The sequence below is a fragment of the Felis catus genome, chromosome C1 (assembly GCF_018350175.1).
Source record: "Felis catus isolate Fca126 chromosome C1, F.catus_Fca126_mat1.0, whole genome shotgun sequence".
Classification (NCBI taxonomy): Eukaryota; Metazoa; Chordata; class Mammalia; order Carnivora; family Felidae; genus Felis; species Felis catus.
In genome coordinates, this window is record NC_058375.1 from 187,747,649 (window position 1) to 187,774,382 (window position 26,734).

General features: G+C 42.2%; 1 protein-coding gene across 3 annotated transcripts in view; it reads left to right on the top strand.

Moving 5' to 3' along the window:
- Nucleotides 1–26,734, top strand: part of CDK15 (cyclin dependent kinase 15) — an 81,667-nt gene that overhangs the window by 44,297 nt on the left and 10,636 nt on the right. For 2 of the 3 annotated variants that reach the window (XM_019838488.3, XM_006935476.4), the window contains exons 11-12: nucleotides 14,541–14,589; nucleotides 20,937–21,076. In XM_019838488.3, the coding sequence (XP_019694047.1) occupies nucleotides 14,541–14,589; nucleotides 20,937–21,076 (189 nt within the window). Of the gene's footprint in view, nucleotides 1–14,540; nucleotides 14,590–20,936; nucleotides 21,077–25,251; nucleotides 25,517–26,734 lie in introns of those variants that run through there. The other variant, XM_019838489.2, reaches the window with a different exon arrangement.

The window sequence follows — 26,734 nt, forward strand, 5'->3', positions numbered from 1 at the left end:
AAAGACAAGATTGGCATGATTATGGCTCAAGTCAGATTCTCTAGTCTTTATGTTCTTATAGTGACCCATCACTAAATATGGACTTTCTCCAAATTGTTGTCATTACTAACTTTGGTATGGGATTATCCTAAAAGGGTCTCATGAAATCAATAAATTGTAGGAAGTTTAAAAAAGCAATTAAGGGGTGAGGAAAATGGGTGAAGGGCATTGAGGAGGACACTTGAGGAGGGGACTGGGATGAGCACTGGGTGTTTTATGTAAGCGATGAGCCACGGGAATCTACCCCAAAAACCAAGAGCACACTTTACACACTGTATGTTAGCCAATTTGATAATAAATTATAATTAAAAAAAAAAGAAGAAGTAAAAAGAAAAAAATTAAAAAGCAATTAAGGAGCATAACAGGGGCACCTGGGTAGCTCAGTTGGTTAAGAGTCCAACTTCAGCTCAGGTCATGGTCTCACCACTTGTGGGTTCAAGGCCCATGTTGGGCTCTGTGCTGACAACTCAGAGCCTGGAGCCTGCTTCAGTGTCTCCCTCGCTCTCTGCCCCTCCCCCCTTCAAAAATAAAAATAAACGTTTAAAAATTTTTGTAAAAAAAAATGGAGGCTAACAAAAGACATAAGAGGCAGGGGATTTTTTTTCTTCTTTTCTCCATCATATAATACTTACACTCAAACTATTCCTAGGGAATCAGGCATCTTGAACTGACCAGGGTTATAAAAGCCCTACAGCAAGTGCAAGACTAACTGTAAAGTCATTTCAGCTGCCTTATGAATAATCATATGCATTGCTAAATGGCCTTAGGGTCATTTACAAATAGTTTACCATTTCTAACTATTTTGCTTGAGTTTAGCACCTGAGAAAAATGCCACTCTGGCCATAAGGTTTAGAATAATGCCTGGTCCTTTTGGTCTGAAATAGAAAAAAGAACAGGCTTCTTGTAGAGACCATGGTCCAGTCTGCAATGGTTCTATCTCCAGTTGCCATGGTTTCTAGGAGAACCTGGTTCTATTTTCCCACCCTGCCTATACCTCTCCCTACCCACTCTCCTCTGCAGGTAAAAATGGAAACCCTCAGCTTCCTACCATGATGCAATAAGAAGTTTAGGGTCACAAATGGGTTATAGAAAACCATTTAGATGATGTCAGTACTAAGCTGCCATGGTGAGCATATGCTATTCCTCCAAACTTCAAACGTTTGGGTTTCAGGTTGGTTCAGGCAAATAAGCAGTGATCCTTAACACAGAATGCCTTGGTGAGAACAATAATGATAGAAACTTGTTCAAAATGCTTCCCTGCCAGATTCTGTACTAAATAAGATAACTGGCTCCCAATAAAACAGCAAGAAATATGTTGCATTTTTCATTTTGCTGTCATTTCAAAGTATTGTGCAATTTTTTATTTATGAAGAGAATTCTCCAGGCCCAACATCAATAGTGTTCATACTTTGCATTGTTTTTCTACTAGGGATTCAATTTAATTCAAATAAGCCAAAAAATTTTGAACACCCATTATCTGCCAGGTGCTATATTACGTGTTGGGTCCGCACAGACAGATATGGTACCTTCTTGGATCTCTGAGAACTTGGGTTTGTATTCATTCATCTACACTCTCTCAACACCTCTCCTTATTAGGAAGGGTGATCACTTGTGAGCCCGGCTTCCATGGGTTTGGGCAATGTGTAGCTTTGGGCCAGGCCGAGCTTATGAAAGGAAGAGAGTTGTAAACTTAGCTACGATGAGGATGTCTGACTCTGTATTTGTGAATCTTAAAAGTCCAGCATATCTTGAACATGGGGTCAGGACTATTGATAATCATAAAGACTGTGTTTTAAAAGGGTCATCATTTTTTTCCCAGGACTATTCCCTTATATCGATTGAGAAGACCCTTTGAACCATCCCGCACCCACCCCCATCACTGACTGCCAATGCTGCTTCCACACATTTGAACTCCAGTGATTAAGAGAACAGAACAGGGTATGGGAGCCAGAAAAATATCATAGAGAGAACAGTAATAGTATTCTGGATGAGATTTCCATTCCTTTCCTTTTCATTCTAAGTAGTGGTAAGAGCCCCCAAACTTGGAATGCAGCCGGAACCGAGAGCTCAGAACTTGGGAGGACCATCCAGTGTCCATCTATGCCTACTCTACCCTTGCCCAGACCTCCAGACCTTGTCCGGACTAGGTCTAGGAGGACAACACAGTTTCTGTTTGCATAGGTTTAAAAAAACATCTGGTGCTGATCCACCTGGACAAGTTTCTCTGGCCGCTTGTTTTCTTGGGACACTAATGAGCATGACTGTAGGTTTTTAGCCATCATCAATTCAGACTCGTGTGCCTGATTAAATCTGGGCAAGGGAAGAGAGGTATATAATTTTAGACATTAGGCTTCCTCTTTCTTTCTTTCTTTCTTTCTTTCTTTCTTTCTTTCTTTCTTTCTTTCTTTCCTTCCTTCCTTCCTTCCTTCCTTCCTTCCTTCCCTCCTACCCCCCATTTTAAGCAAGCTGGCTGAGAACTCTGTGTCCTCTACTTCAAAGGGCCAGTTGTCTTATTTTGATGTGGGCAGATTGAGAAGTAGGCTTTGAAAAGTAGGCTTTTTTTTGTTTAATCTTTTCTCCTGGGATAGCTTTCAGAGCAATATATCCAAGTGTCAGTAAGGGGGTTCTGACGAGCACAGATTCCCAGACTCTCAGCAGGATCATTCTCTAACAGAAATATAAAAGTGAAATATTAAAAACCCTGGAACGTGAACTCCATCTGCAGAGTAGCCAGTGGCTTGCCTGCTTGCACCATGGGAAAAAAAAGATCTTGAAAAAAGAGGGAGGAGAAAAAAGTGCTTTGAGTAAGAGGTTTACAGGTTTAGTAGAGCATAGTAACATCCCCTCAAAGAAGTGGGTGTTGCTCTGTGACCCCCCAAAATGCTCTGCCTTTGACTCAGCCGCCAGAACACTCACCCTCCCCCCCGCAAAACACCCCCTTTTCACATGCTAACTGAGGCGCCTGTGATTGGCTGAACAATAAACTGGTCACACTTGCTAAAGGCCTGCCATCTTTCACACAATTAGCCAAGACACATTAATCAAACTGGCGGTGAACTGGGGCTGTGCTGGCCTCCAGCGCGGGGGAGGGGAGAAGTTTTGGTGATCCCTTAATAAGAGTCCATAGGAAGCAATAATAAAGAACGACATGCTGGAGGGGATTCTACTATCAGAAAGTCTGAAAAGGTTAAAGCCCCAGTTGATGCCCCATCTGGGATGTACTGGGTTTATGGCAGAGAGAATCTCAGAAGCTTAGAGCAAACTGGTTATTGGTCTTGGCTAAAATCTGCTCATATAAGACAGTAGTGTAAATTTTAAAGGTAGACCCCTATAGACAATTTTACAAAGTTCCCTGGTGTTCTTAGCATCACCTCCAACCCCAACCCCCCCAAAATGTACTCAGGAGTCCCTCCCCTTTTGAGCCTAAAGCACTTTGAATCCAACTAACCCAATAGGAATAAAGCGTATATAAGAAATAGAGAACCATTTAGAATCAATTAAGGCTGGCAGGGTGTTGTTCCTAAACTAAGTATTTGGAGGACATAAAAATAGTTAATTTTGAAAGAGAAAAAAATAACATTTATACTTTGAGTGGTAATATCTTCCTTCTTTTCTTTTCCAAATTCCCTTTAAATAGATTTTCCAATGGCAATATAGAGCTAATAAGATCATACCTTAGAGACCAGTTTGCTACAGAATCATGTAAGGCTTTTAGGAGAACCAACTAAATATTTAGACGTTTCTCAGTGAAAGTAAACGGAGGCCTTACTCCTCTGGAGGTTGTCCAGTCACCATCTCATTAGATGCAAAGATCCTGTGATAAAGAAAAACTTTTTTTTGTGCCCACATGATTGCAGCCCAGTTGTGGTTTTTAATGTGTCATTGATTGTTTCATCCAACTCCTTTTGCTCCACTGAAAGGGTCTGCCGTGGCTCTGTTTGCTTCCTTAAACATGGGTTTTGAAAGCGCTCATGCTGTGTGAGCTCAAATCCTAGCATTAATGTACTGCTGGGTTCATTTCACTACACTCAAAAGCGCTGAGTTTAAATCCCTCTCAATTCCATTTGAAGCACCAGAAGACTTTATCCTCCTCCACTAATGGTTCCAAGTTTACATCTAGATACTGGGGGTCAAGGACAGGAGAGGATTTAGAAATAACAGTGCATGACATTAGTCAATGCATTTGCCAAATTGGCAATTAGTTCCTGATGTGCGTGCAAAGCATTTTATTCCTGTCTCTTTGATGCTTGTTCCCATTGAGAAGGGAATAGAGTCCGCAGAGGCCTTCAAACTTTTAAAGAAATATCTGCTGAAAATCATGCCTGATTTGTGACATGAGCTCAGCTGCAGGGAAGCATCCGGGATTATCCTGGTTCTTTCAGCCCCAGGAAAGAACACTGCACATGGAAAGATTTTCCACTGGAGGAACTCAGTGGAAATCAAAAGGCAGGAAAGCAGTACTAAAAGCCCTGCAGGGACCCAGAATCAGATGTACTATAAACCATAGGCAAAGGGATCCTGCTGACGCCGTTATTTTCAGGACGCCTGCTTTTTCAACTTTTGACCACCAGGTGGAAGCAGGAAACAACGGGCATGGAACACGGACAGCAGATAGCATTACATTAGAGCAATCTAACCTCACTCTTGGAATGTTTTAGTTTGAGCTGAAATCCAGTGTGAGAGCTTCATCTGACTTCATCTGACACCACTATGGGACAGATGATGATTGCAATCTAAAATGACCCTTGTCCCTTTTGGGATGACAAAGAGCTACCATGCTTTGCTCTCAGAGGGTTCTGAGCATGTCTTTGTGTGTTTGCTGTGAACACAATGTAAGATATGCATCAGCATCCGCTTTGTCACATGAGCTGTTAGCCAAGGGAGTTATGCAGTGGGCTGAACGAGGGAAAATTACTGATAGAAGAGGTTTTAATTATGGACACCAATTCCTCACGAAACAGCAAGTCCAAGCTCCACCTTTTACTACCTGGGGCACTTGAGGAAGTTCCCTAATCTGCAAAATGGGAGCAATCCTGTCATTTTGAAAGTGTTCCTATGTACCAGGCACAGAACACACATAACTTCTCCTCCTTCCCACTGCCTGCCAGGGTCTATGCTGCTAAGAGTAGCACAGTTTTATGCATGAGGAGGCAGGTTTTCTCCCAGGTTCACCCAGAGGCATTTCCTAGATTGGAGATGAGTCAATCCATGACCAAACTTTGTTCTCTTTCCATTGGGCATGTTGCATCCCTCTGTCTCATTTTGCAGGGTGGTTCTGAGACATAAGTGAAATTATTGAACCTCATCTGCCACGATTCCTAACTTCTAGTAGGTGCACAAAACAAGTTAGTTCCCATTCTGTTTTACCCAGTATGGAGGTTCATTCAGCGGTTCAGTGACTTGACAGGGTTCAAGGTATGTGAGAACTGAAGCTATACCTGTTTTTATGTTTAGCTTCCTTAGATTTCTTAGCTTCCCTCTAGATGTTAGGCACACCTCCCAGTGCCAGAACTGACTTCTATGTTAGCTTGCTTAGGCCTAAACCTTGCCTGAATTCGTACTCTCTAAAAGCCAACCCTCAGTTTTCAAATTTTTACCTAAGTCAGTGTGAGTACCTGTTAAGGCCATCTCTTGTGAAGGCTCCATTCTGCACCCCTGACTTAAACTATTGTGAGATGCCTGCCTGCTATGACATGGGCTCTTCCCTGGCAGAATCCTTAGTGTCTATGTGCTACATAATGGGTGTCTAGTAAAAGCTACTAAATCACAGAAGGCATCAGTATCATCTTTATTGATTTCACCGAAATCCTAGTATGGTAGAAAGAATACTTAAGTTTTCTACAGAGCAAACTTGACCACTTCTAGTGCTTCTAGTATCTAACACATGTCCCCTAACTGGTACATAGTAGTGAGTTAATCCATATTTGTTAAATGAAATCAGTGATCAGGAGCCAGAAAACGTGCAATTCTAGTTCTAATCACATCCTCTATGACTCTAATAAATAATCCTTGTTCTACACACTTGACCAAGGACATACATGTAAGTTATTATTCACCTTATTTCTGGGTAATAATAACTACTGTTTATTGAGCACTAACTATGAGTTAGGCACTTTACTCACACTGTTTTACTTTGATTCACAACAACCCTATCAGATAGGGGCAATGTTATCATTCCTACTTTACCCTAGGGTCACCTAGCCAGGAAGGGGGTGCTTCAGAATATCCAGACCTTTTGGATTTCAAGGTGGTGCTCACAGCTGTATTCCATCTTACCTTCCAGCTATTAAAGGGCAAATATGATGATATGGTAATTAACGTCCTAGACTGGGGATCAGCTAATAACACTTTCCAAGTTCATCTCCAAATGATTATGTCCTTCTAACTAGACTTGGTCTTAGAATCTGTGAGCTTGATGACATGTTTTTGGAATGTAATGTGAATGGGATGCCAGGATGGGGACTGTAGCAGCCCCTGCTTGCTACAGCTAATCTGTGAACCCTGATTGGGCTCATTACCATTGCACTTCTGCAGGGCTGCCGAAAGCTCCTGGGGAGTTACTATTAACATCTTTATTAACCCGTCCCCCTAATCAGTCAGTGAAGTTCATTTAGATACACAGCCTACTTTGATCTTCATTAATAGTTTCTTCTAGTTTCTACATTTATTTTTAGTTTTCTCATCTTTAATTTATTTGGTGGCAATTATTAGTTTTTATTGAGGAGGACTAGATGATCTTAAAGTAGTTAAGATTAGGAAAAATTGCAAATGAGTGAAAGCAGGTAAAAAAAATTTTTTTTAATGAAACCCTGCTATATTCCTTCTCATTTCAAGAAAAAGGGCCTTAAGATCCCAAATATTGTGAAACTGGCTCAACCTAGAGTCTCCTCCCTACCTTCAAGGCCAGCGCCTTGTTCCACCCATCTCTGTAAGGCACAAAGCAAGACATGCACGTAGGCCCTCTTGAGGTACTTTTACATTTTAAGGATAATGTTTAGTAAATTTATTTCAATTTTATTTTTTATCCAGGCATCAATTTTTCATTCATTTAACAAATATTTATGAATGCTAGGTACTAGGGACTAGGAGATTAAAAAATAAATAAGACATTGATACCTGCCTTCAAAGAATACAGTCTACAAGGGAAAGATATAAATAATACAACCTGGAAAGTATTATTCTAGCAGCATCCCCTGGGGACCTCTGGGAACACTGGGAAAAAGGCCCCCTTAGTTTGCCTGGGAAATTTAGGATTTTTTTTTTTTTTTTTTTTTTTTTTGAGAGAAAGAGACAGAGCTGGGTCTCAAAGATGATGAAGTGGGCATTCTCCAGGTGAGCAATAGGGAAAGGACATTCCAGACAATGGAACTGGACACAAAGGAATAAGAAGGAAGGTTTATTTGATATTGTACCAAGCAGGTAAATTGCTCAAGGAAGCTAGAATGTTAGCTTTGTAGTGGTACATTGCTGGAGACTAACTTGGAAGGGTAGACAGGAACTAGATTGAGAAGTTCTTTGTAATCATCCTAAGGATTTAAACTTTGACCAATAAGCAAAGAGAAGGTATTAGATAATTTTTAACAGGGAAGTGATATGGAAGGATTTAAATTTACAAATTGCTTGCTAAGGAGGGCACTTCTGATGAGCACTGGGTGTTGTATGTAAGTGATGAATCACTGAATTCTACTCTTAAAACCAATATTGCACTGTATGTTAACTAACTAAAGTTTAAATAAAAAAATAAATAAACAAAAAGCTATCATGATCAACAACAGCAACTAAATTGCTTGGAATACCATATGTAAAATTAAATTGGTGGTGTAGCTGAACCCAAGTCTTTCTGCCCAACACACAACAAAGTCAATCACTAAGACATCAGATATGCAGCAAGGAGATCAGAAGCAATGTGGCAATGCCTTAGATTCCAGAAGACAGGAGTGCTTGGCTGGCTCAATTGGTAAAGCATGCATCTCTTGATCTCAGGGTTGTGAGTTTGGGCCCCATGTTGGGTGGAGAGATTACTTAAAAATAAAATCTTAAATAAAATAAAAATTAATAAAAAAATTATAGATTCTAGAAGACAAATAACGAGTGTCAACTAGAGCAGTGGCAATGGATAAGGAATGGAAGGGACAAATCTAAAAAGCATCTAGGTAGTTAGAGTCCAGGGAAGGTTGTAACTGATGGGATTCTAGTGGGTAAATGAGAGCCCCCTTCACTGGCACAGAAAAGAAAGGGGGAAGGAACAGATTTGTGGAGAAAGTAATGAGTATAAGATTGGAACATTTTGAGATTCAGATATCTGTGGGACCACCAAATGAAGATATCTAAAAACCAATCAGAAATACAGGCTTGTGATTATAAGTGTCCAATGTAGAAATACAAAATTGGAAGGAATCTGATTAAAGTGGTATTTGAAGCCCCCATGTAAATTCAGTTACCCCAGGGAAAGTGTGAAGAGAAAGAAGACTATGATAGAACCCTGGGGCACCAGTCCTGAAGGGTCAGGCAGAGAGAAAGGGGTCTTTGGAAGCTGAGAGGGAACAGCCAGAGGGGCTGGAGAAGACCAGGAGATGATAATAATCATAATACCATGAAAATCGTATGGTCATAAGCTCATTGGGGGACAGGCAATATATGTCTGTTCATTCCCAGGGCTGAGCACATGTGGTGGCCCTTAAACATTTGTAGAGACTATGGGGCAGTGGTAAATGTCAAATGATGCATCACCAAACACCATATGCACCAAAAGCCATGACCAAGTTATAGCTCAAACATCATTTGTGGAGGTGGACAGATGTTAAACATGGTACTCCCCTCCACCCCCTGCCCGGGGAGACGAGAGACTTGGATTATGCCCATTCCCTTCACCTTCTCCACCTACCAGGAGCAAGGCCTGGCCTCCCCTTCCTCTGCAGAGACCATTACCTTAGGAAGAGGCTTCAGAGGATAGAATATTTTCTTAGAATCCACAGAAAATTTTGGTGCAGGGTTAGAAAAGTGATAAGCTATAAATGTAAGTTGAGTGCCAGGTTCAAATGCCACGGAGCACCCCTCATGAGAGCATCATGGACTTTCAGCATCCTGCTGACAAAGCCCAAACAGAATCTAAAGCCTGGTAATGTAAAGCGCCAGAAGAGCCAAGTTTAGTCTCCTTGAGCCAAAGACCAAGGAAGTAAGCAGCGGTGAGGGTGTGAGTGTGGTTAAGGCAGAGGGAGGTCGGAGAAGAGCTACAGATTTTTGCAATGCAGTTTTAAGGTTACTGCTTGAGATAGTGAAATAAGGCTAACAACATTATCAACTATTTAAATATATGGTATCTTAAGAATGCATTGTATTTGGGAAATTCCAGAGGTGTAGTTCAGTAGGCTGCATTATAAGATAACCTTAGGGTGATTGTGGTAAGACTATAGAAACCAGAAAATGTTTTACCTTGAGCTAAGACTCAAGATGGTTCTTGTGATGTTTTATCAATCAACCAGCAAATCTCTATTGACTTGAATCTGTTGTGAAAAGAGCTTTCTCATTTCACTTATGAAATAAGAGTCACGAAAAAAAATGTATTATTGTATTATGGTAGCAACACCTCTGCCCTCATTTTATTTTTATTCCATTTAGTTTGGAAATTAATATGTTCAGCTTTTTAAGTTTCCCTTTGCAACTTTCTTCACTTTTCCTACCTCAAATTCTACTTGAACTCAGATGAGAACTCTTATTAAAATAATTATGAAGAAAAAGAAAATTGTAGAAGGAGGAGATGGAGAAAAATTTAGTCTGTTGATTTACCATCATTTTTGGAAAGAGAAGGAAAATAAGCTACCTATAGACCTATTATCTTAAAGGCTACTGAAGCCAGAGAAACAAGCTTGAAATGGTGCTGTGTAGGATGCCTATCTGTTTGTGGATCATTCTCTCACTGATCACTCGCAGCTTAACTACTGGGAAAAATCAATGGGAGAGAGGCAAGGTCATCCAGCATCAGGTTATCTCCAGGAGAGTGGAGGCAGGGGAGGGGGAGCAAGCATTGGGCTTTATCTATGCCTCAAAACAGCAATCTAACTGTACTCTACACACATAAATCCCTCCATTTCAGCTAATGTAGCTACAAAATAGATGGGGGAAGAGAATCAAGCACAGTCTTGGAAGACATGGAGCCTCAAATTCAATGTTACTACATTGCCTCCTGGGACAACTCTCAGGCAGAATTTATGAGGACTGATCTTTCCCTTGCCATGCTTCCTCTTTCACATCTTTGAAAAATATATTAAGTATGCACCAGACACTATGTTCTGCAATTTTTACATATACTGATTAACAGAATTTTCACAACTAGCTTGTTTGAGGAAATGAGCCTCAGAGAAGTGTGTGGAAGTCACTGATGAGTGGTCGACCCTACCTTCCTTGCTAGACCAGCACCTTCTGCCTCATTTAGAGGCACACTAGAAACATCTGGAGATCATTAAGGACAATAATAACAACACAATAAGAGACCAATGCTGGGCTGTCCCCAGGCTCATTGAATCAGACTCTGCAGGATGGAGCCAGGGTTTCCTTTTGGTTCAAAACTCTCCAGTTGATGCTAACATGCAGCTTAGTCTGAGAACCACTGTGTAGACCATGCTGCCTCTCCAAAATGAGAGATGAAAACAAGAAGAAAAAAAAGAAAAAGGAATAAGCCTAACATTTACTGAGCCCTTACCATATTCCAAGTGCTTCATCTTATCTAATCCTTCCAAGCAACTGGAAAAGTATTCCCATTTTACAGATTTGGAAACTTCTGAGTTACTTAACCATAGAGGTTAATTTCCCTCAAATCCCAGAGCTCACAAGTGGCAGGAGGGAGATTTGAACCCGTGTTTGGGCCTTTGTTCATGTTACTACGGCACACAGCTAGGAAACACACTTCTGGTCCACATTGAAGATTCAAAAGAAATCAAGTGAGGTTTGTAAGAACTAGAGCTTATAGCACGTTAGAATTTCACTACGATGCAATGGCAAATTATTGAAGGAGAACAATAAGGCAGAAATAGCTGAGACGCAAGAGTAGAGAGGAAAACCATGGCACATCAGACCAGAGAAGAGGCAGAAAGAAAAGAGGCAAAAGAGTGAGGAAATACATTACACTTACTACCATCCTTATTCTCACAACAACCCGATAGAGCAGAAATAATAATTATCCTCCTTCTGCAGATGGGCCTGTGGGGTCCTAAGCAATACCCTTAGGTTACACAGCTGGTAAGTGACATACTATGAACTCAAAACCCGGGTCCTGGGTCCAAAGCACACAGGATTTACATTGCTCATCACTTCTCAAAGGAAGAAAAAGAGGAACAGGATTTATTTTGTTTAATGCTGAGAGGCAGGCACTTTACGTTCATTACCTCAGAAATCTCAATGAATTCAATGAATCACTTTGTCCTTGTGAGATGAATATGACCTCCAACTTGAGTTTAGGTAACAGTCTGGCTATGGTTAAACTATCTTGCGTAAGGTCTCAGTGAAGCTGACACAGTAGTTTCAAACCCCAGGTTCAGTGTTCAAGCCCTAATTCAGCTAATTCCAAGCCCATGTTTCTAAAGAATAACATTTAAGTTAGAAATAGCTTTAAAATACTGAAGACCCAAAAACACAGTACACAAGGACTGTATGTAGGACCAGAAAAACAAAACATGGGAGAGCACTGAAATGGATTTCCTTATGTTGATTGGAAATTTATTTTAAAAAACTGGTTTAATATTTTTTTTTTTTTGAGAGAGAGAGAGAGAGAGAGAGAGAGAGAGAGAGAGCACACACACACACAAGTAGGAGAAGGGCAGAGAGAGGGAGACAGAGGATCCAAAGCAGTCTCGGTGGCATTGTGAGCACAGAGCCCAATGCGGGGCTCGAACCCATGAACCATGAGTTCATGACCTGAGGCAAAATCAAGAGTCGGCTGCTTAACCAACTGAGCCACCCAGGCGCCCCTGGAAATTGATTTATGACTGAATGAGGAAATATTTTAATTTTGTTTGGCCAGGGAAGAACTGAAAATAGGCAGCCAAAAGTAGTTTGGAAATAAACATTCTAAACAAATACCAGATATTCTTATTTTTACTGGTTATTTGTATTTAGGCACGATCATCTGAATAGAGAGTGACGAAGCGGTATATGCAAGCACTTCCCTTTGTGCCCATCTGGGACTATAAACCTCCAGCAAAGTGGTTCTCATTTGATTACATCTGACCTTGAAAACTCCATGGAAATCACTTTCTTTGAACACTCCTTTCACTCTACAAAGTCTATACATTCTATTTTTTTACATTTTTTTTAATGTTTATTTATTTTTGAGACAGAGAGAGACAGAGCATGAATGGGGGGAGGGTCAGAGAGAGAGGGAGACACAGAATCGGAAGCAGGCTCCAGGCTCCAAGCTGTCAGCACAGAGCCCGACGCGGGGCTTGAACTCGTGAACCACGAGATCATGACCTGAGCCGAAGTCAGACACTTAACCAACCGAGCCACCCAGGCGCCCCTATAAATTCTATTTTTAATTGAACTTACTTTTGAAGTTACAAAATCATGTGTTTTTAAGAAAAATACATTGAAGACAATAAGCATAGAAGTACAGGGGTAAACCCAGAACCATTATCCCTATCAGATGCATAGTCTTCCAGGTCTGTCTTTAATGCATATACAGACATGAATATGCCAGTATTATCAAAATCATTTTTTGCCCAACTATCAATAAATTCTTTGTTGGGTTAACAGTCTTGGTGTACTCCATTCATTCCTCTAAGAGCGGGAAGAAGAGCTCTTTTAAAAACAAAACACTTACATTTCAGGCCCAAGAAAAGCACAAGGAAGAAACATCATTTTAAATGAGAGCTGAAATACTCTTTTCTCAATCTGGAGTGGGAAATAGAGGGATTTGATAAGGAGCTTCAGTTTATAGCCCCTGCAGCAACTCTTATCTCCTGAACATAGAGTAAGCATTCAGTTAGTACTTCTTGAATGGATGAGAAATTGTCCCCTTCTTTGCTGGTTTTATTTGGGATTAAATAGTGTCGATACCAAGAATCATAGAAACACGTGTGTTCACATGTGAACGTTGTAAAGAGTGCTCCAAAGAAAATGACAAACTTTATCATCATCCATTTGGGGTTATTCAAGCCAGAATTCACTTTCATTTTTACTGTAAGTGACATATAAAATTAGACCCATCACTTTTTACCACTTCTGAGCCTTTGAGACTTTGCCCCATTGTTCATCACGTGACTTTTCGTGTGTGTGTGTGTGTGTGTGTGTGTGTGTGCGCGCGCTTTGTTCTCTCAAATGAATTGTGGGCTCTGCGAGGTTGGGGAGGTTTCTTCTGATTTCTTTTGTATTCTCCCAGAACTTGGTACTGTTCTGCACACAGTAGTTGTTAAAAGTTTGTTTGACTTTAGTGAATACTGTGACCATATTAGTTTGCTAAGGCTGCAGTAACAAAGTACCACAAACTCGGTGGCTTAAATCACAGAAATCTGTGGTCTCACAGTGCTGGAGGCTAGATCTAGAATTGAAGTGCTGGGGGGCACCTGGGTGGCTCAGTCGGTCAAGTGTCTGACTTCGACTCAGGACATGATCTCACGGTTCGTGGGTTCAAGCTCCGGATTGGGCTCTGTGCTGACAGCTCAGAGCCTGGAGCCTGCTTCAGATTCTGTGTCTCTTCCTCTCTCTGCCCCTCCCCTGCGCAGGCTCTGTCTCTCTCAGTCTCTCAAAAATAAATAAATATTTTTTTAAAAATTAAAATTGAGGTGTTGGGAGGATTGTTTCCTTCTGAGGGCAATATCTGTTCCAGGCCTCTCTCCTTGGCTTGTGGCTGGCTGTCTTCTCCTTGGGTCTTTTCACAACATCTTCTCTTACACATGTCTGTCCCTGTATCCAAATTTTCCCTTTTTTTATGAGGACACCAGTCATATTGGGTTAGGGCCCATCCCAATGACCTCATCTTAACTAATTATAACTGCAATGACCTATTTCCATATAAGGTCAGATTCTGAGGCACTTGGGGTTAGGACCTTGATGTATCAATTTTAGGGGGACACAATTCAACCTGTAATAGTGACCTTCAACAGAATCATAAAAATCCACAGTGAAGAAGATGCCTTAAACATTGTTCACTTTGCCTATCTGGTGCCTGAACTCTTTTTGCCTGAACCAAGAAGAATGTGTAGAATTTTTCTCTTAATTTTTTTAATGTTTATTTATTTTTGAGAGAGAGAGACAGAGTGTGAGCAGGGGAGGGGCAGAGAGAGAGGGAGACACAGAATCTGAAGCAGACTCCAGGCTCTGAGCTGTCGGCACAGAGCCCAACACGGGGCTTGAACCCACAAACTGCAAGATCATGGCCCGAGCTCAAGTCGCAGCTTAACCAACTGAGCCACCCAGGCGCACCAAGAACAGTAGAATTTTAATAATATTTTGGCAATGGGATTTTAGGGTTATATTTGGTTTTTAATGTGTCTGTGTGTGCTTTCCAGAATGGTTCTCACTTCCTAAGCCTCAAAGTCTTCAGAACATCTGGAACAGGTAAGCACCACCTTGGAAAGCTGATCTTTCAAGCGGGGTTAGAGGAACATTTCCCTGGGCCTCAGTCCACTGAACGCACAGCCCTCAGCACCTGGATCTCTGGGGCCACAAGCCCCAGGAAGATGCCTCTGGGAGAGCCAGCCACTTGTGAGTCTGTTAGTTTTTCTCTATGAACCATTTTACTTTCAGAGTTTGGTCATTAAAATTGTTTTGCGCCCCTCGACCATGCCAGAGGCCCTGAGAATGAGGGAGTGTTGGCCTGCAAGAAAACCTAGTGGGTTTATTATTCTCTAACACAGAGAAACCAAATAACATCATTGAGTGGCTATTGGGGGGGGGGGCAACTTGATTCATGGAGGTCATGCTTTCCCAGGCCCTCTCCACGCAGTCTCAGCTCAGACCAGGGCAGACTTTTATTACCAGCTTTCAACAAATCCCTAGTTTCTTTTACAAAGTAAAACAGATAATAGAGACATTCCCGGAATAGTTAGCTAACTAAGCCATGCCAGGCAACCTCAGGGCTAAGAAGAACTCAGTGTTTTCGGACAATGACCAATTACAATAACCAGTATTATTTGATCTGAGAGTAATTAGCTGAGGCTCTTTTCTTTTTGCTTCAGTGAGGAGGCAAAAAGGGCAGTGAGGAAAACATCAGAGACAGGGGGAACGAGCTCAAATGTCAAAGAAAACACACTCTCGCAGGTGGGGAGAAGGAGAAGAGATCCTAACTGAACATTTGAACATTGTTCTTCCCTGAAAGTGGTAGGGTTAACCCACCCAAATTTTGTTTGATTTTTTCATACTTGGACTGTTCTTGTGCTTTAAAAACCCTCCATGGAGAGTGAATATCAGAGCACAAAGAGGTCAGAACGTAGAGCTGTGGGCTACCAAAGATGTCTTGTTGGAAGGGACAGGTCTCCTTGGGAGGGCTGCACTCTCTACTCTTATTTTCAAGCTCACTGTGTCACCTGAAACCACCGCCCCCCCCCCCCACTGTTTTGGAGACAGGTTCCAGGGAACCACTGTTTACCATTTCGTTCAAGATGTGCAAACTTTCTCTTGCCAGTATGGTCAGGATCCCTAGCCCCAGCTAGAGATACGTGGGTTTTAGCATTGCCTTAAGGTTTTCTTCCATTCCACTATTGGCTTCCAAAATAAATGGTAACTCCAAACTTAAAAATCACCTTAATACCCTATGCTGCTGCTGTTGGCACTGTTGCAGGGCAAAAGAAAGTGCCACAAGCCTCCTGCTATCACCCCACCAGGCATTCCTTCTAGACCTAGCAGGACCTGGATCCACTGAATGTCCCTCTGGTTTTTCTGATCACACAAAAGACCAACCACCTCTGCCCATTGGCTTGTCCCAACAATAACTTTGCCTTAGCTCAGACTTCTGGCTTCTCTTTGCTCAGGTCTTCAAATCAAAGAGTAATGTCTAGAGATGTGCTGCTGAATACAGTAGCCACTAGCCACATGTGGCTATTTAAATTCAACTTTAGTTGTTCAATTGCACTAGTCACATTTCAAGGGCCCAATAGCCACATGTGAGTAGTGGCTAACATACCGGATGGGGCAGAAATAGAATGTTTTCATCATGATGGAAAGTTCTATTGGACAACACTGGTCTAGATTATCATATGAGAAAATTCTTAGTTCTGAGAACGACTTTGTCGTTGAACTAACATTAGGCAGAATGATTGCAATGGGCCTAGCAAGGTGCTGAATATATTATTTCATTTATTCCTCACAAACCAAAGTCCCATTTCAAAGAGGTGGAAACTGAACTCAAAGAAATGAAGTAACTTGGCCAAAGTCACCAAGCCAAGTAAAGTGGAGCCCAGATTCATCTGGCACACAGGTCTCTGTGACTTTGTCAATTGAGTCAGGTTGCAAGTGTGATAGATAGAGAGGGGCTGAAAACTGGCTTTTCTACAAGATTTCTGCAAGGTACAGAACTGTGTGTGGGGGCCATAAATACACCTCAGGGCATTGCCTGGGGTTTGATGGTGACCCGATCAACATGGGCCTAGTAAGTACACACTCACTTGTTACATTGATTGGAAAATTATGGACAGCTTCTTTGAAGTTGTTTCTTCCTAGTATTAGATATATTTCTTATTGTGGGTTTCTGCTTTACCACGTCCTAAACTGGCAACATTAAAAAAGTACCCACTCTCCTATAACAACGATAAAGAGGTCATTATTGAAAGAAACAATGATATTTGAATAAAGCCTGCAGCTTAGTAGCATTGTGCCAATAGTAATTGCTCAGCTTTGATAATTTGACTATGCTTATACATAATGCTAACATTAGGGAAAGCAGGTGAAACATATAACTCTGTGTGTACTATTCCTGCAATTCTCCTGTACCTAAAATTACTTCAAAATAAGAACAAATTGAAAAAAGAAATTGAAAAAAAAAATCCCTGCCTTTTTTTCTGTTTCTATGGATCTAGGGGAAAACAACAAAGAACCCAGGCAAACTAACAATGACCAGCCTTGCGCTGCAAACAGATAAAACTCTCCACTGCAAAGGTCAGTGTCAGTAATAGCAGTGGAGATTTTTATGCTCAGAGCCAGCCTGTGCTGAGAAGTCAAGGTTATTGCCTCAGGCCCCTGAGAACCACCAGATTTTACATGTGTGGAGTAATGGCCAGTGAATGGAGCTTCACACAACCACAAAGCCTGATTTTTCATTTTTTCTTACTGTTTGTGTTTCTGTTCTGGACTTCTAAAATTAAATGTGGATGTCCTCACACCCAGCACTTCCTTTAGGATTCATTTACAATTTTAATTCTTTTCACAACTTTTGTAAGCGACGAGGTCTATGGCAACTCAGGTCTGCTGAATGAATGTGTTTTCCGTGCACACAGAGACAGGAACTCTCCCAGACTGCTCGTGGAAATGGAAATTAGTACAACTAGCTTGTAGTCTTAATAAAAAACTTGAACATGTTGTATGTCCTTCAACCTGGGCATTTCAATTCTCAAAATTTATACTAAGGAAACCACTGCACAGGTACACAAAGATTTCTCGTTGAGGGGTCACAGCATGATTTTAATGGTAGCCTCTCACACCCCAACAAAAAGGAAACAACTTTGATAAGGGTCTGGCTATGAAAATTATGGTATGCCCACATAACAGAATGCTATGCAGCTATTAAAATTATGTCCTAGAAGATGATCAAGATAGTCAACTACAAAAAGTAGGTTATAACGGCATACAGAGTATGATCTCATTTTTTTTTTGTAAAGCAAGAAATATATCCACTTAAAAATAAAGGACTAAAGAAGAAAAACCGAACATCAAAGCAATAATGATTGTCTTTGAGTGAAGGGGGTTATCTCAGAAGGATGGGGTAGTTTCAATTTTCTCTCTCTGCATTTTCTAAGTGTTTCTAATAAATATGTATTCTGTTGGCAATGGAACACTTCTTGCTTCTGGAAATGTTACTAGAAGGAAGGGTTATCAGAGGATTTTTGTCTTCATCCCATTAATTGGGTGGGTAGGTTCACCTAACTCTGCAAGATGCTCCTGGCATGTTAGGGATTTAACATCACAAGCCTAACACATAATATTTATTGACATTTAGCCTATGTGGAAAGATGCTGGTAGGCAAATTAACATTTGTTAATGTCACTTTCCATCCCAACTTTCATTTCCAAAGCAGTGGTCGTAACCATTGAAGAATCGTTCTAGCAAGAGTTAGAGGAGGTGGCAAGTTGTAGAAATGTAATGATAAAGGCAGTGGATAGTAAGCAAGATTATAGATGGCAGAAAGAAGTAGAATGATACAAATATGGAAGTAAATTAACATTTGTGCCCAAAGAAGCAACATTTTTATTCCTAGGGCTCTTTTCTCAGCTCCCAAATAAGAGTGCAACATGCTAATCACAAGGTAGAGATTATCAGGACACTTCTCCAGACTGGGTGGTCCCACTACAAGTGCTGCTAGGAAAGTCTCATATTCAGGAGGGCATGGACTTGGTTTATACAGGGAAGACCAACATGAACTTGGCTCATGAGAGGAAGGAGCAGAAGTGTGCTATAGCAGTCATAGACCAGAGGCCATGAGACTGGAATAAATGGAGGCTCCAGGAAAAGCCTTGATACAACCTTGTGGGACGGGTTGGGGGAGGGCTAGTTAGTTGTAAAGGAAAGTCCTAAAAAGAAGTTTTCATACTGCTGATCAGTACCTACTCTCCTTTCTTTCACTGGCCTGGTGAAAATGGCCAGTTCTTCTTATATGAGACTCTACCGCCCCAAGAGAAGTTCTGTCAGCCTTTCCCTGCTTCCCCAGCTACCTAGTCTAAATGCAAAGAGTATGCATGCCATGCTAACACAAGTTCAAAATAGGTTCCCTAGCCTTCCTTCTCCAATGAGATTGCAGCTCGTATGCCCTGTCTATAGAACAATTCTGTAATAATTCAATTATTGTGGGCCAATGGGTAGGAGTGGGGTGGGAGTGTGGAGGTGGAAGCTGATGGATGCATCGTGCCCCCCTCACCATCAATACCTGCCCACCCACCCCCAGAGTTTCATAGAGTGGGTTCAGGCCCCAATTTTGGCACACATCCCATCCTACCACCTATAGTGAGAGTGGACTAGGTGAAAAGAAAAATTTCACGAGATTTTTCTTGAATGTCCCTCTAGACTGATATTAGGCCCCAGTGATCTATGCCACTCCAAACCCCCATTTCATTGTCCCTGAAAACCTGTGCCTGGGCAGGGCACCCTCGTTGGAAAAAATACCCTCCAGCCTTTTCTCAGGCCACAAGCTAAAGATCAGGCCTCCACCCCATGTTCCCGTCTCTTTTAACTGAGCTGGAAATTGGCAAGGACTGGGGATTTGCAAATTGTCTTCTATCTTAAGTCTACAAAGCAATTATTCCTAAGTTTGAGGGTAAAATTATCTATTTGTAGAAACAGTTTTATGTCATGGGAATCAGATACCTGAAAGTTTCTTATGTAAATCTTATGCAAAACGTGGCCAACTTACAGCTCTGGGCCAGAACTTCCAGCAATCATGGCACTGGGAAGGGGAAGGGTATCAGTTCTTTGTCACTTTAGGTTGGTATGTATATTTGACATTAAATAAGCCCGTCTATTTTTGCTTAATTGGGGATTTGCGTGGCCAGGGAACTTCATTCTGAATGTCAGACATCAGACCTGCAGTTAATTGCTTCCTGGGATCTGCACAGTTTTATATGTCTGATGGCTTTCCATTTGTAAACCTGACTGTGGGCTCTAGAGATGGGTGTACTTAAATGATTGGCACTAGATTAGCAAAGACTTTCAAACGTTCTAAGTAAATAAGAAAATTAAGACTCACAAGTCCTGCAGAATCAGCCCCTGCCACCCTCCCAGCTTCATATCTGTCCCCTCTCTCCCTCTGTCCCAGGCCAGCCAACTGGCCTTTCTTTCCTTCCTTAAAATCAGTCTTCTCCCTCTCATCCCGGAGTCTGTATGAGCACCACGGATCTCACTCAGCCTGCACTGCCCTCGCCTCCCCTGCCCTAATTCCTCAGCTCTTAGCTCAAATGCTTCCTTCTCAGGGAAGCCTTCCCTGACCAGCTCTGACTCTAAGTCAGATATCTGGGCCTTTTTTTCACAGGTAATCATGCATCTCTATGATAATTTGGTTAGTGTCTGACTCCTCCACTAGTCCAAGCTGCCAGAAGGCAGAGCCTTCCCTGTATCTTCCAGAGCCAACCACCTAGTAGCATATAGTACTTGCTCAACTAATAGATTTGCTCATCTCCAAATGTACAATTCAACACAGATCAACTTGAGGATTTGTCCTTACTGTAATTTGGGCACTTAGTTATCTCTCTTTATATGATCCATCTCAGCGGGCAACCAAGAGAGCTTCTTAGGTAATCCCCGGGAGGCTGAGCTTCAGAAACACTGTAAATAAGGGTATTTTCCATCCAAGCTTCACCGTCCAAAATTGCCTCTTTTCCTCCCTCCCCTCCAGGAATCTATGCTTGCAGCCCTTGGAACATACGTCCAATTGGGCTTTTCTGCTTGGTGGGCACTGTCCCTCATAGAAGCATCCTTAATTACATATTTCTGCTTCTATAATGATATTTCTGGGTCCTTTATGTATGCACATATGGTACCTGGAGCCAGTGGAGAGGTGGAGGCTGAATGAGAGCACACTGAGGATAGATAAGAGTACCCATGTGGACGTTATTTTTCCCCTTGCCATCAACTTTACTAATCCCAGGACATTCTACTGGAAACACTCTTCTAGCCTTCTCCTTTTCTCTCCTTTTCTTCTTTCCCCCTTTATTTTTCAGAAGGAAGGCCTCTGGAGAAATTATTTTTCTTTCCCACTTTTCCAGGTTGGGCAGGGTTCCTGAAGCTGAAGATCTGGCTTCCCAAATGCTGAAAGGCTTTCCTAGAGACCGAGTTTCCGCCCAGGAAGCACTGGTTCATGACTATTTCAGTGCCCTGCCTTCTCAGCTGCACCAGCTTCCTGATGGTGAGTGAGAGAGCATGTGTGTGTGTATGTGTGTGTGTGTGTGTGTGTGTGTGTGTGTACATGCACACATGTAAATCTCAGTGTTTAAGTGTTTTCTCCAAGCACTGGAAAACCATAGAATTTGCAACCAGAAATGAGCTTAGAGATCAATTTGCCTAGAAGAAGCAAGAGGGGACCCATTCTTGCCTGAGTTTTCTATGAGATTCTCAAAAACTCAAAAGCACTGGTGGGTTGAGGTGACACAGACCTCCTTGTAATGATCCAAACATTTCACGTATACACTCTTAGAAATTGGATGAGATGAAAGTTGCCTCTGAGTTGTTTGTTTTCCCCAGCATCTGCCAGGAGAAGCAAAACCAAAGTTTGTAACAACCCCCTTCTCTCTCCATGGAGAGTAAGATGATAGGTGACATGGAGATGTCACAAGAGGAGAGCTGGCCTGTCTCGATTGGTAATTTGATGCTGCTGAAGGAAGTACTGGGGTGGGGCTCTGTGGGGAGGGGAGCGTCCTCCCAGGCCGGATGCCCACGGGGAAACACAAGTTACCCTGAAATCAGCCTTGCTGCCTGGGCCTGAAGTCATCCTCCAAATCTGAAATCTGCTGAGGGATCATGTGTCTGGAGCTCTCCTCATGTTTCTCAGAATGTGGCCAGGAAGGGCTAGGCAGAGGATGTGGGCAGTGTGGTCATGGCCTGGCTATTTGGGGGGGACCATGCTTAGGTAGGGTTTCTTTAGAAACATCCACCATTCAACTGAAAAAAAGTTTCAGAATCCCTAAGCAGGAGAAAAGAAAGCTAATAAGGAAGGTCTAGGGGCTCAGACTGGGAAAAGGGCACTGGGAAGGCATTCAGGAGTGACAATGAGGAGAGAGGAGAGAGCTGCTGCCCAAGGGGCTTAGACATACAGGCTAGCCAAAGGCTCCAGGGTCTGCAAATGCAGCTCTGCCATATCTAGGACATTGTCCTGCTATAGCCCAGAGCTCTTACTTTGGGACTTCTTGGGGCATTTCATTATTAAAATGAGTTATTTAGGATCTCCAAAAATAATCATAATCATACAAATGGGGTTAATGTCTTACTTAACCCTGTAGGAAGAGTTAGTCATCAGTATTTATTAAGTCACCATTAAGTGCCAAGAACATATTAAGTGCTATAAAAATTGAAGGAAGAAAGAGCCTTGTCCTTGACCTCAAGGATCCTACAGCGTGGGAGAAAAAGAGGGTGAGGAAGAGGAAACAGGGCACCCTTGTACACATATTAGCACAAATCATATCTAAACAGCTAAAGTCTGTACGTAATCAGCCACAGATGTTCTGAGGATGTGTGTGTGCTAACGGCAATTCTTTGGAGGAACTAGAATAACTCGCATGAGATGGATTGGACTGGAGGTGAATGTGGATTGGAATTTGGAAGGAGGGGAGGGACACTGGCATATGGGTGGAACAAAAGACATTCCAGGCAACCTACAATTCTTCCTCCCTTTCCAGTACCCTCACTCCCGCTGTACCCCTATCTGATCCTCTACTTCCATCCTGATACACTGTCCCCCGTCTGAGCCCCTAGATCCCTCTTTAGTTTTCTTCTCCTGGTCCCGGGCTTTCTAACTACCACTTCAGGCAAATATCAACCTTCAGGGGTGTGCATGCACACATATACTCACACTCTCACACACTCACACTCCCTTTTCTCCACTTAAAGAAACTCCCTCATTGGCCCTCCTCCAGGACCTATTATTCTACATACTGAGAACCACTGGGGACTTTCAAAATTGCCTGGGCACAAGCTTTTACCTGATGAATGAAGAGTAATTAGGAAGAAACAGTCATTGTCCAAACTGATGTGTTGTTAGAAACTCGGGTTTTGATTCTTCCTGGCCATCTGAAGCAAAGCCACCAACAGAGGGACTCTGCTGTGTGTGTGTGTGTGTGTGTGTGTGTGTGTGTGTGTGTATGTTAGCATGCACACCCATGTGCGGGTGTAAGAGAGAGACCCATCTGTATTCCTTCTCTGTTCACCCAGCCACAGAGCCCAAATCTACTTTGACACTTTTAGAAAAATGAAAAGATGGAATCTTGCAGGAGCCTGCCTGTGCTGGGGGGGAGCCGAGGAGTGCTCACAGCAGGAGGGAAGTTGACTTTTCTTTATACATATAGGGGTTTTTCCATGCAGAGTTTAAATTATGCCTGATAAAAGGAGTTTCGTGGATGTTTCAGTTCTTTCAAATTCTCCTGGCTTCCTCCCAATTAAATGAGGTTTGTCAAAGCCACAGGGCTCTGCTGCTGCTGCCTCGGCCGACAAGCACTTCCTGCAGCGACATCTCGAATCCCCGAGGGAGAAGATGAAAGGGCCAGCGCCAAGAGACAGAGAAGGGGGGCAGGATTGGGTGTGTGTGTGTGTGTGTGTGTGTGTGTGTGTGCATGTGGGAGGGGGTGCAGAAATAGGTTTAGAGACAGACCGACAGATAGATAGGATGTAGGACAAGTAGACAGAGAAAGCAAGGCTATCAGGAAAATAGAAAAGAAAAACAGAGGAGGAGAGAGAGCTGCTGGGGCCCATCTGTGCACCTTGACAGCAGTGGCCCTTACTCAGGACACATCTACCAAGGGATGCACTCCCTTGGCCTGGCAGTGCCAGCCTACTTTTACATTGCCCATGGCAATTAGCCTTTATTAAGAGCCTCCTTTTCAGACAGAGAGCACCAGACAGTTATCACAGTTCCCAACCTTCAGGGACACAGAATCTCTCTCCATCTCTGTGGTGGGCTGCCCCAGGCATAAGAATTGTGCAAAAATAAGACACGCTCTTGTGAGTGGTTTGTAAAGAGAGTTTCCCTGCCATAATTATGCAAGAAATTTTGCTCTCTGGTGGCATTTCAGTATGGAATCATTTAGGAGCTTATATTTGTATCATTTTATTATTCTGGTTTTATTCTGGTTGCAGGATAACAAAGTTGTCACTTTAAAATATATTCTGTTTCCCCTTTGATCTGGGAGATGCCAGCTCTTATTGTCTGCCCTCTGAAGAAGACAATTTGAGCATGAAACCTGTGGCTGAGAAATATGTGAAGCGTGGAGGGACAGCCTAAATCCCCGTGGAAGAGTGGCAGAGAAACTCCCCACGATGTGCAAGAATTGTTCCCGTCTATCCATGTCTATTTCCCCAAAGCTGAGACGTCCCATACAACACTTTCTCTGGGTCGTGGCACTAAGCTTATAGCAAGAGGAAAGCAGGGGGTTACTTGCCATGAAATCCAGGGTTTCCAAGATTAGTTCCCTTTTGGAACACATTCTTAGTGGAGAAGCATGAATATTAGAATGGCAAGCATGTGGGAACTTCTGGCAAGCACTGACATTTTCCCTTATTGACTCTTGAACACCTGAAGAAACATTTGTTGATGGGGAAATTATTGGTAGTCTCTCTCAAAACACACCCAACAGCAAGCTAATTGCTTTTGCAGATGGCTGGGGAGATGCTCGCCCTTCTCAGTCGCCGGCTCACGGCCACACTTGCGGTCCTCACTGCCGAGCCAGCAGCGCAGAATGTCAGCTGGGGCAGCGAGGACCTAAAATTAGGTCCTTGGCAACTCTCTAATCTTAGCTGCAGGTTCAGCTTCTTCGTTTAATTCCCTTTGCCCTCAGCATGAACTTGGGCTCTGGGAAAGGAACACTGTTTAATGATTTGGAGGTGCGGGGGGGGGGAGTAGAAATCATTAAGCTGCCCTTTCTAGAAACTGGCTCCACTCTGTTCTTGCAGGGAGCCTTCCAAATGTTACCCTTGGAAAGTTAAGACTGATTTTGGAAGCTAGCCATTTTGAACCACAGACACTGATCCACAAAAGTTTTTTTTTTTTTTTTTTTTTTTTTTTTTTTTAATCTGGGGCAGTAAATGCCACGTGATTTAAGAGTCTGGTCCTTAAGCCTGGGTCCTTGATCGTCAGGACATCAAAGGCTGTCTCTCTCTGTGGGTTGGTCCCATTTTGCTTTCCAAATCCCAGACTTGAGTCTCTCTCATTCCTTCCTGGACTAAATCCCCCTTCTCCTTTAAAACAGGTTTCAGCATCTTAGAAAAAAAAAAAAAATCCTGAAACTTGAAAGCTTACAATTGTTTCACAAGTAATTTTTGCAAAAACAGCTTACGAGGGTCTTTTTCCTCATCAAATGCTTTCTTACTTTGCAGGCATACGGAAGGCAAGGCATTTACCTCTCCGTCACCGCACCCTGGTGTCAATACTCCAGAAGTTCTTCAGCAGGCTCTATCCATACTGCCCCATTAAAATCTGAATAATTTTTTGTTTTGCTCCAACAAAAAAATTTCAGGCCTTCTTTTAATATTATATCTTTAATATATTTGAAGATCTCTTGATATCACTTTCCAAAGCTCACTTTTCTAGGTTGAGTGGCTTTGAGTTCCCTTCTCCCCAGTATAGATTCAGCCTCTCTCACTCTTTAATCATTCTGTTTCATTATTCTGTTCTGAACCTGTTCCAATTATTTTGCTGATCTCTGAGACTATGGACCCACTGTAGACTCAGATTTCTAACATAGTGGGAGAATTGTGCTCCAGTTCATTCATTAAAGATTTACTGAGGGTCATTTGTATGATACTGAGTGATACAAAAATGAATTAATCATGGAGTCTGTCCTCAAAGAGCTTATAGTCCTTAAGGAAATGAGACAAGTATATAAACAGCCACAGATCTAGTGTGAGGTGCTCTGGGTGTTCAAAGGAGGTGAGATTAACTCTAGCTGTGGTGATCCAGGATGGCTTTGTGGGTGGGCCCTCAAAGATGTTGGAGTCTGGATGGTTGGGGAGGAAGGACATCCAGGGAGAAGAATGTCATTCTCCTCTCAATACCATCTAACATCATAGTGAAGTTGTCCTCTTTTTAATAATAGTGGCACAATCCTGACTCATAATCCATCATGGTTTTTCTCCTTACTGTATGGCTTGTTGCAATAACTTAAACATTCTCTGTCTTTTTTTGTTTAAGGTAAAAAAAAAAAAAAAACCCAGTGTGGGGCTCGAACTCATGATCCAAAATCAAGAGTCACATGCTCCACCAACCGAGCCAGCCAGGTGCCCCAATTTAAACATTCTTTAACATGTACTAGTAAAATTTAGTTTCATTCTTTATATGCTAATGGTTTCAAATCTATTTTATTCTTGCTTTTATTGTGTAGACTATTCAAAATTTAACCAGAATATGTTGTCATTCTAGAGGCCAGTTCTCAGGGGATGGGAGGGAGCAGATTCTGAGCCAGGTCTCTCTTTTCTGCCTGCGGGAGTTTGTAACCTAACTCAGACCACCCTCTCAAACCTTTTAAATCCTCCGTTATTTGATATGTAGGCAGTACATTAGGAAGCAAGAAATTAAGACATATCCTCCATAACACACTTCCTCACCTTCTGTGCTCAGAGCTGTCCTCAAGAGATTCCAGTATATTAGAAGAGATGCTGGAAAGAGAGGAAAGAGTTAGAGACTCTTGGAGTGGGAGAGGATCTCAGACACTTGCTATTCCATATCTTCATTATACAGACTGAGTCCCTGACTCCCTGGGAAGAATAGCGGCTGCTGTTTATTGGGCATCTATGTGCGTTACACAAATTCTCATTCAATTTGTAGACTAATTGGTGAGGCTGGAGCTATTATCCTCACATT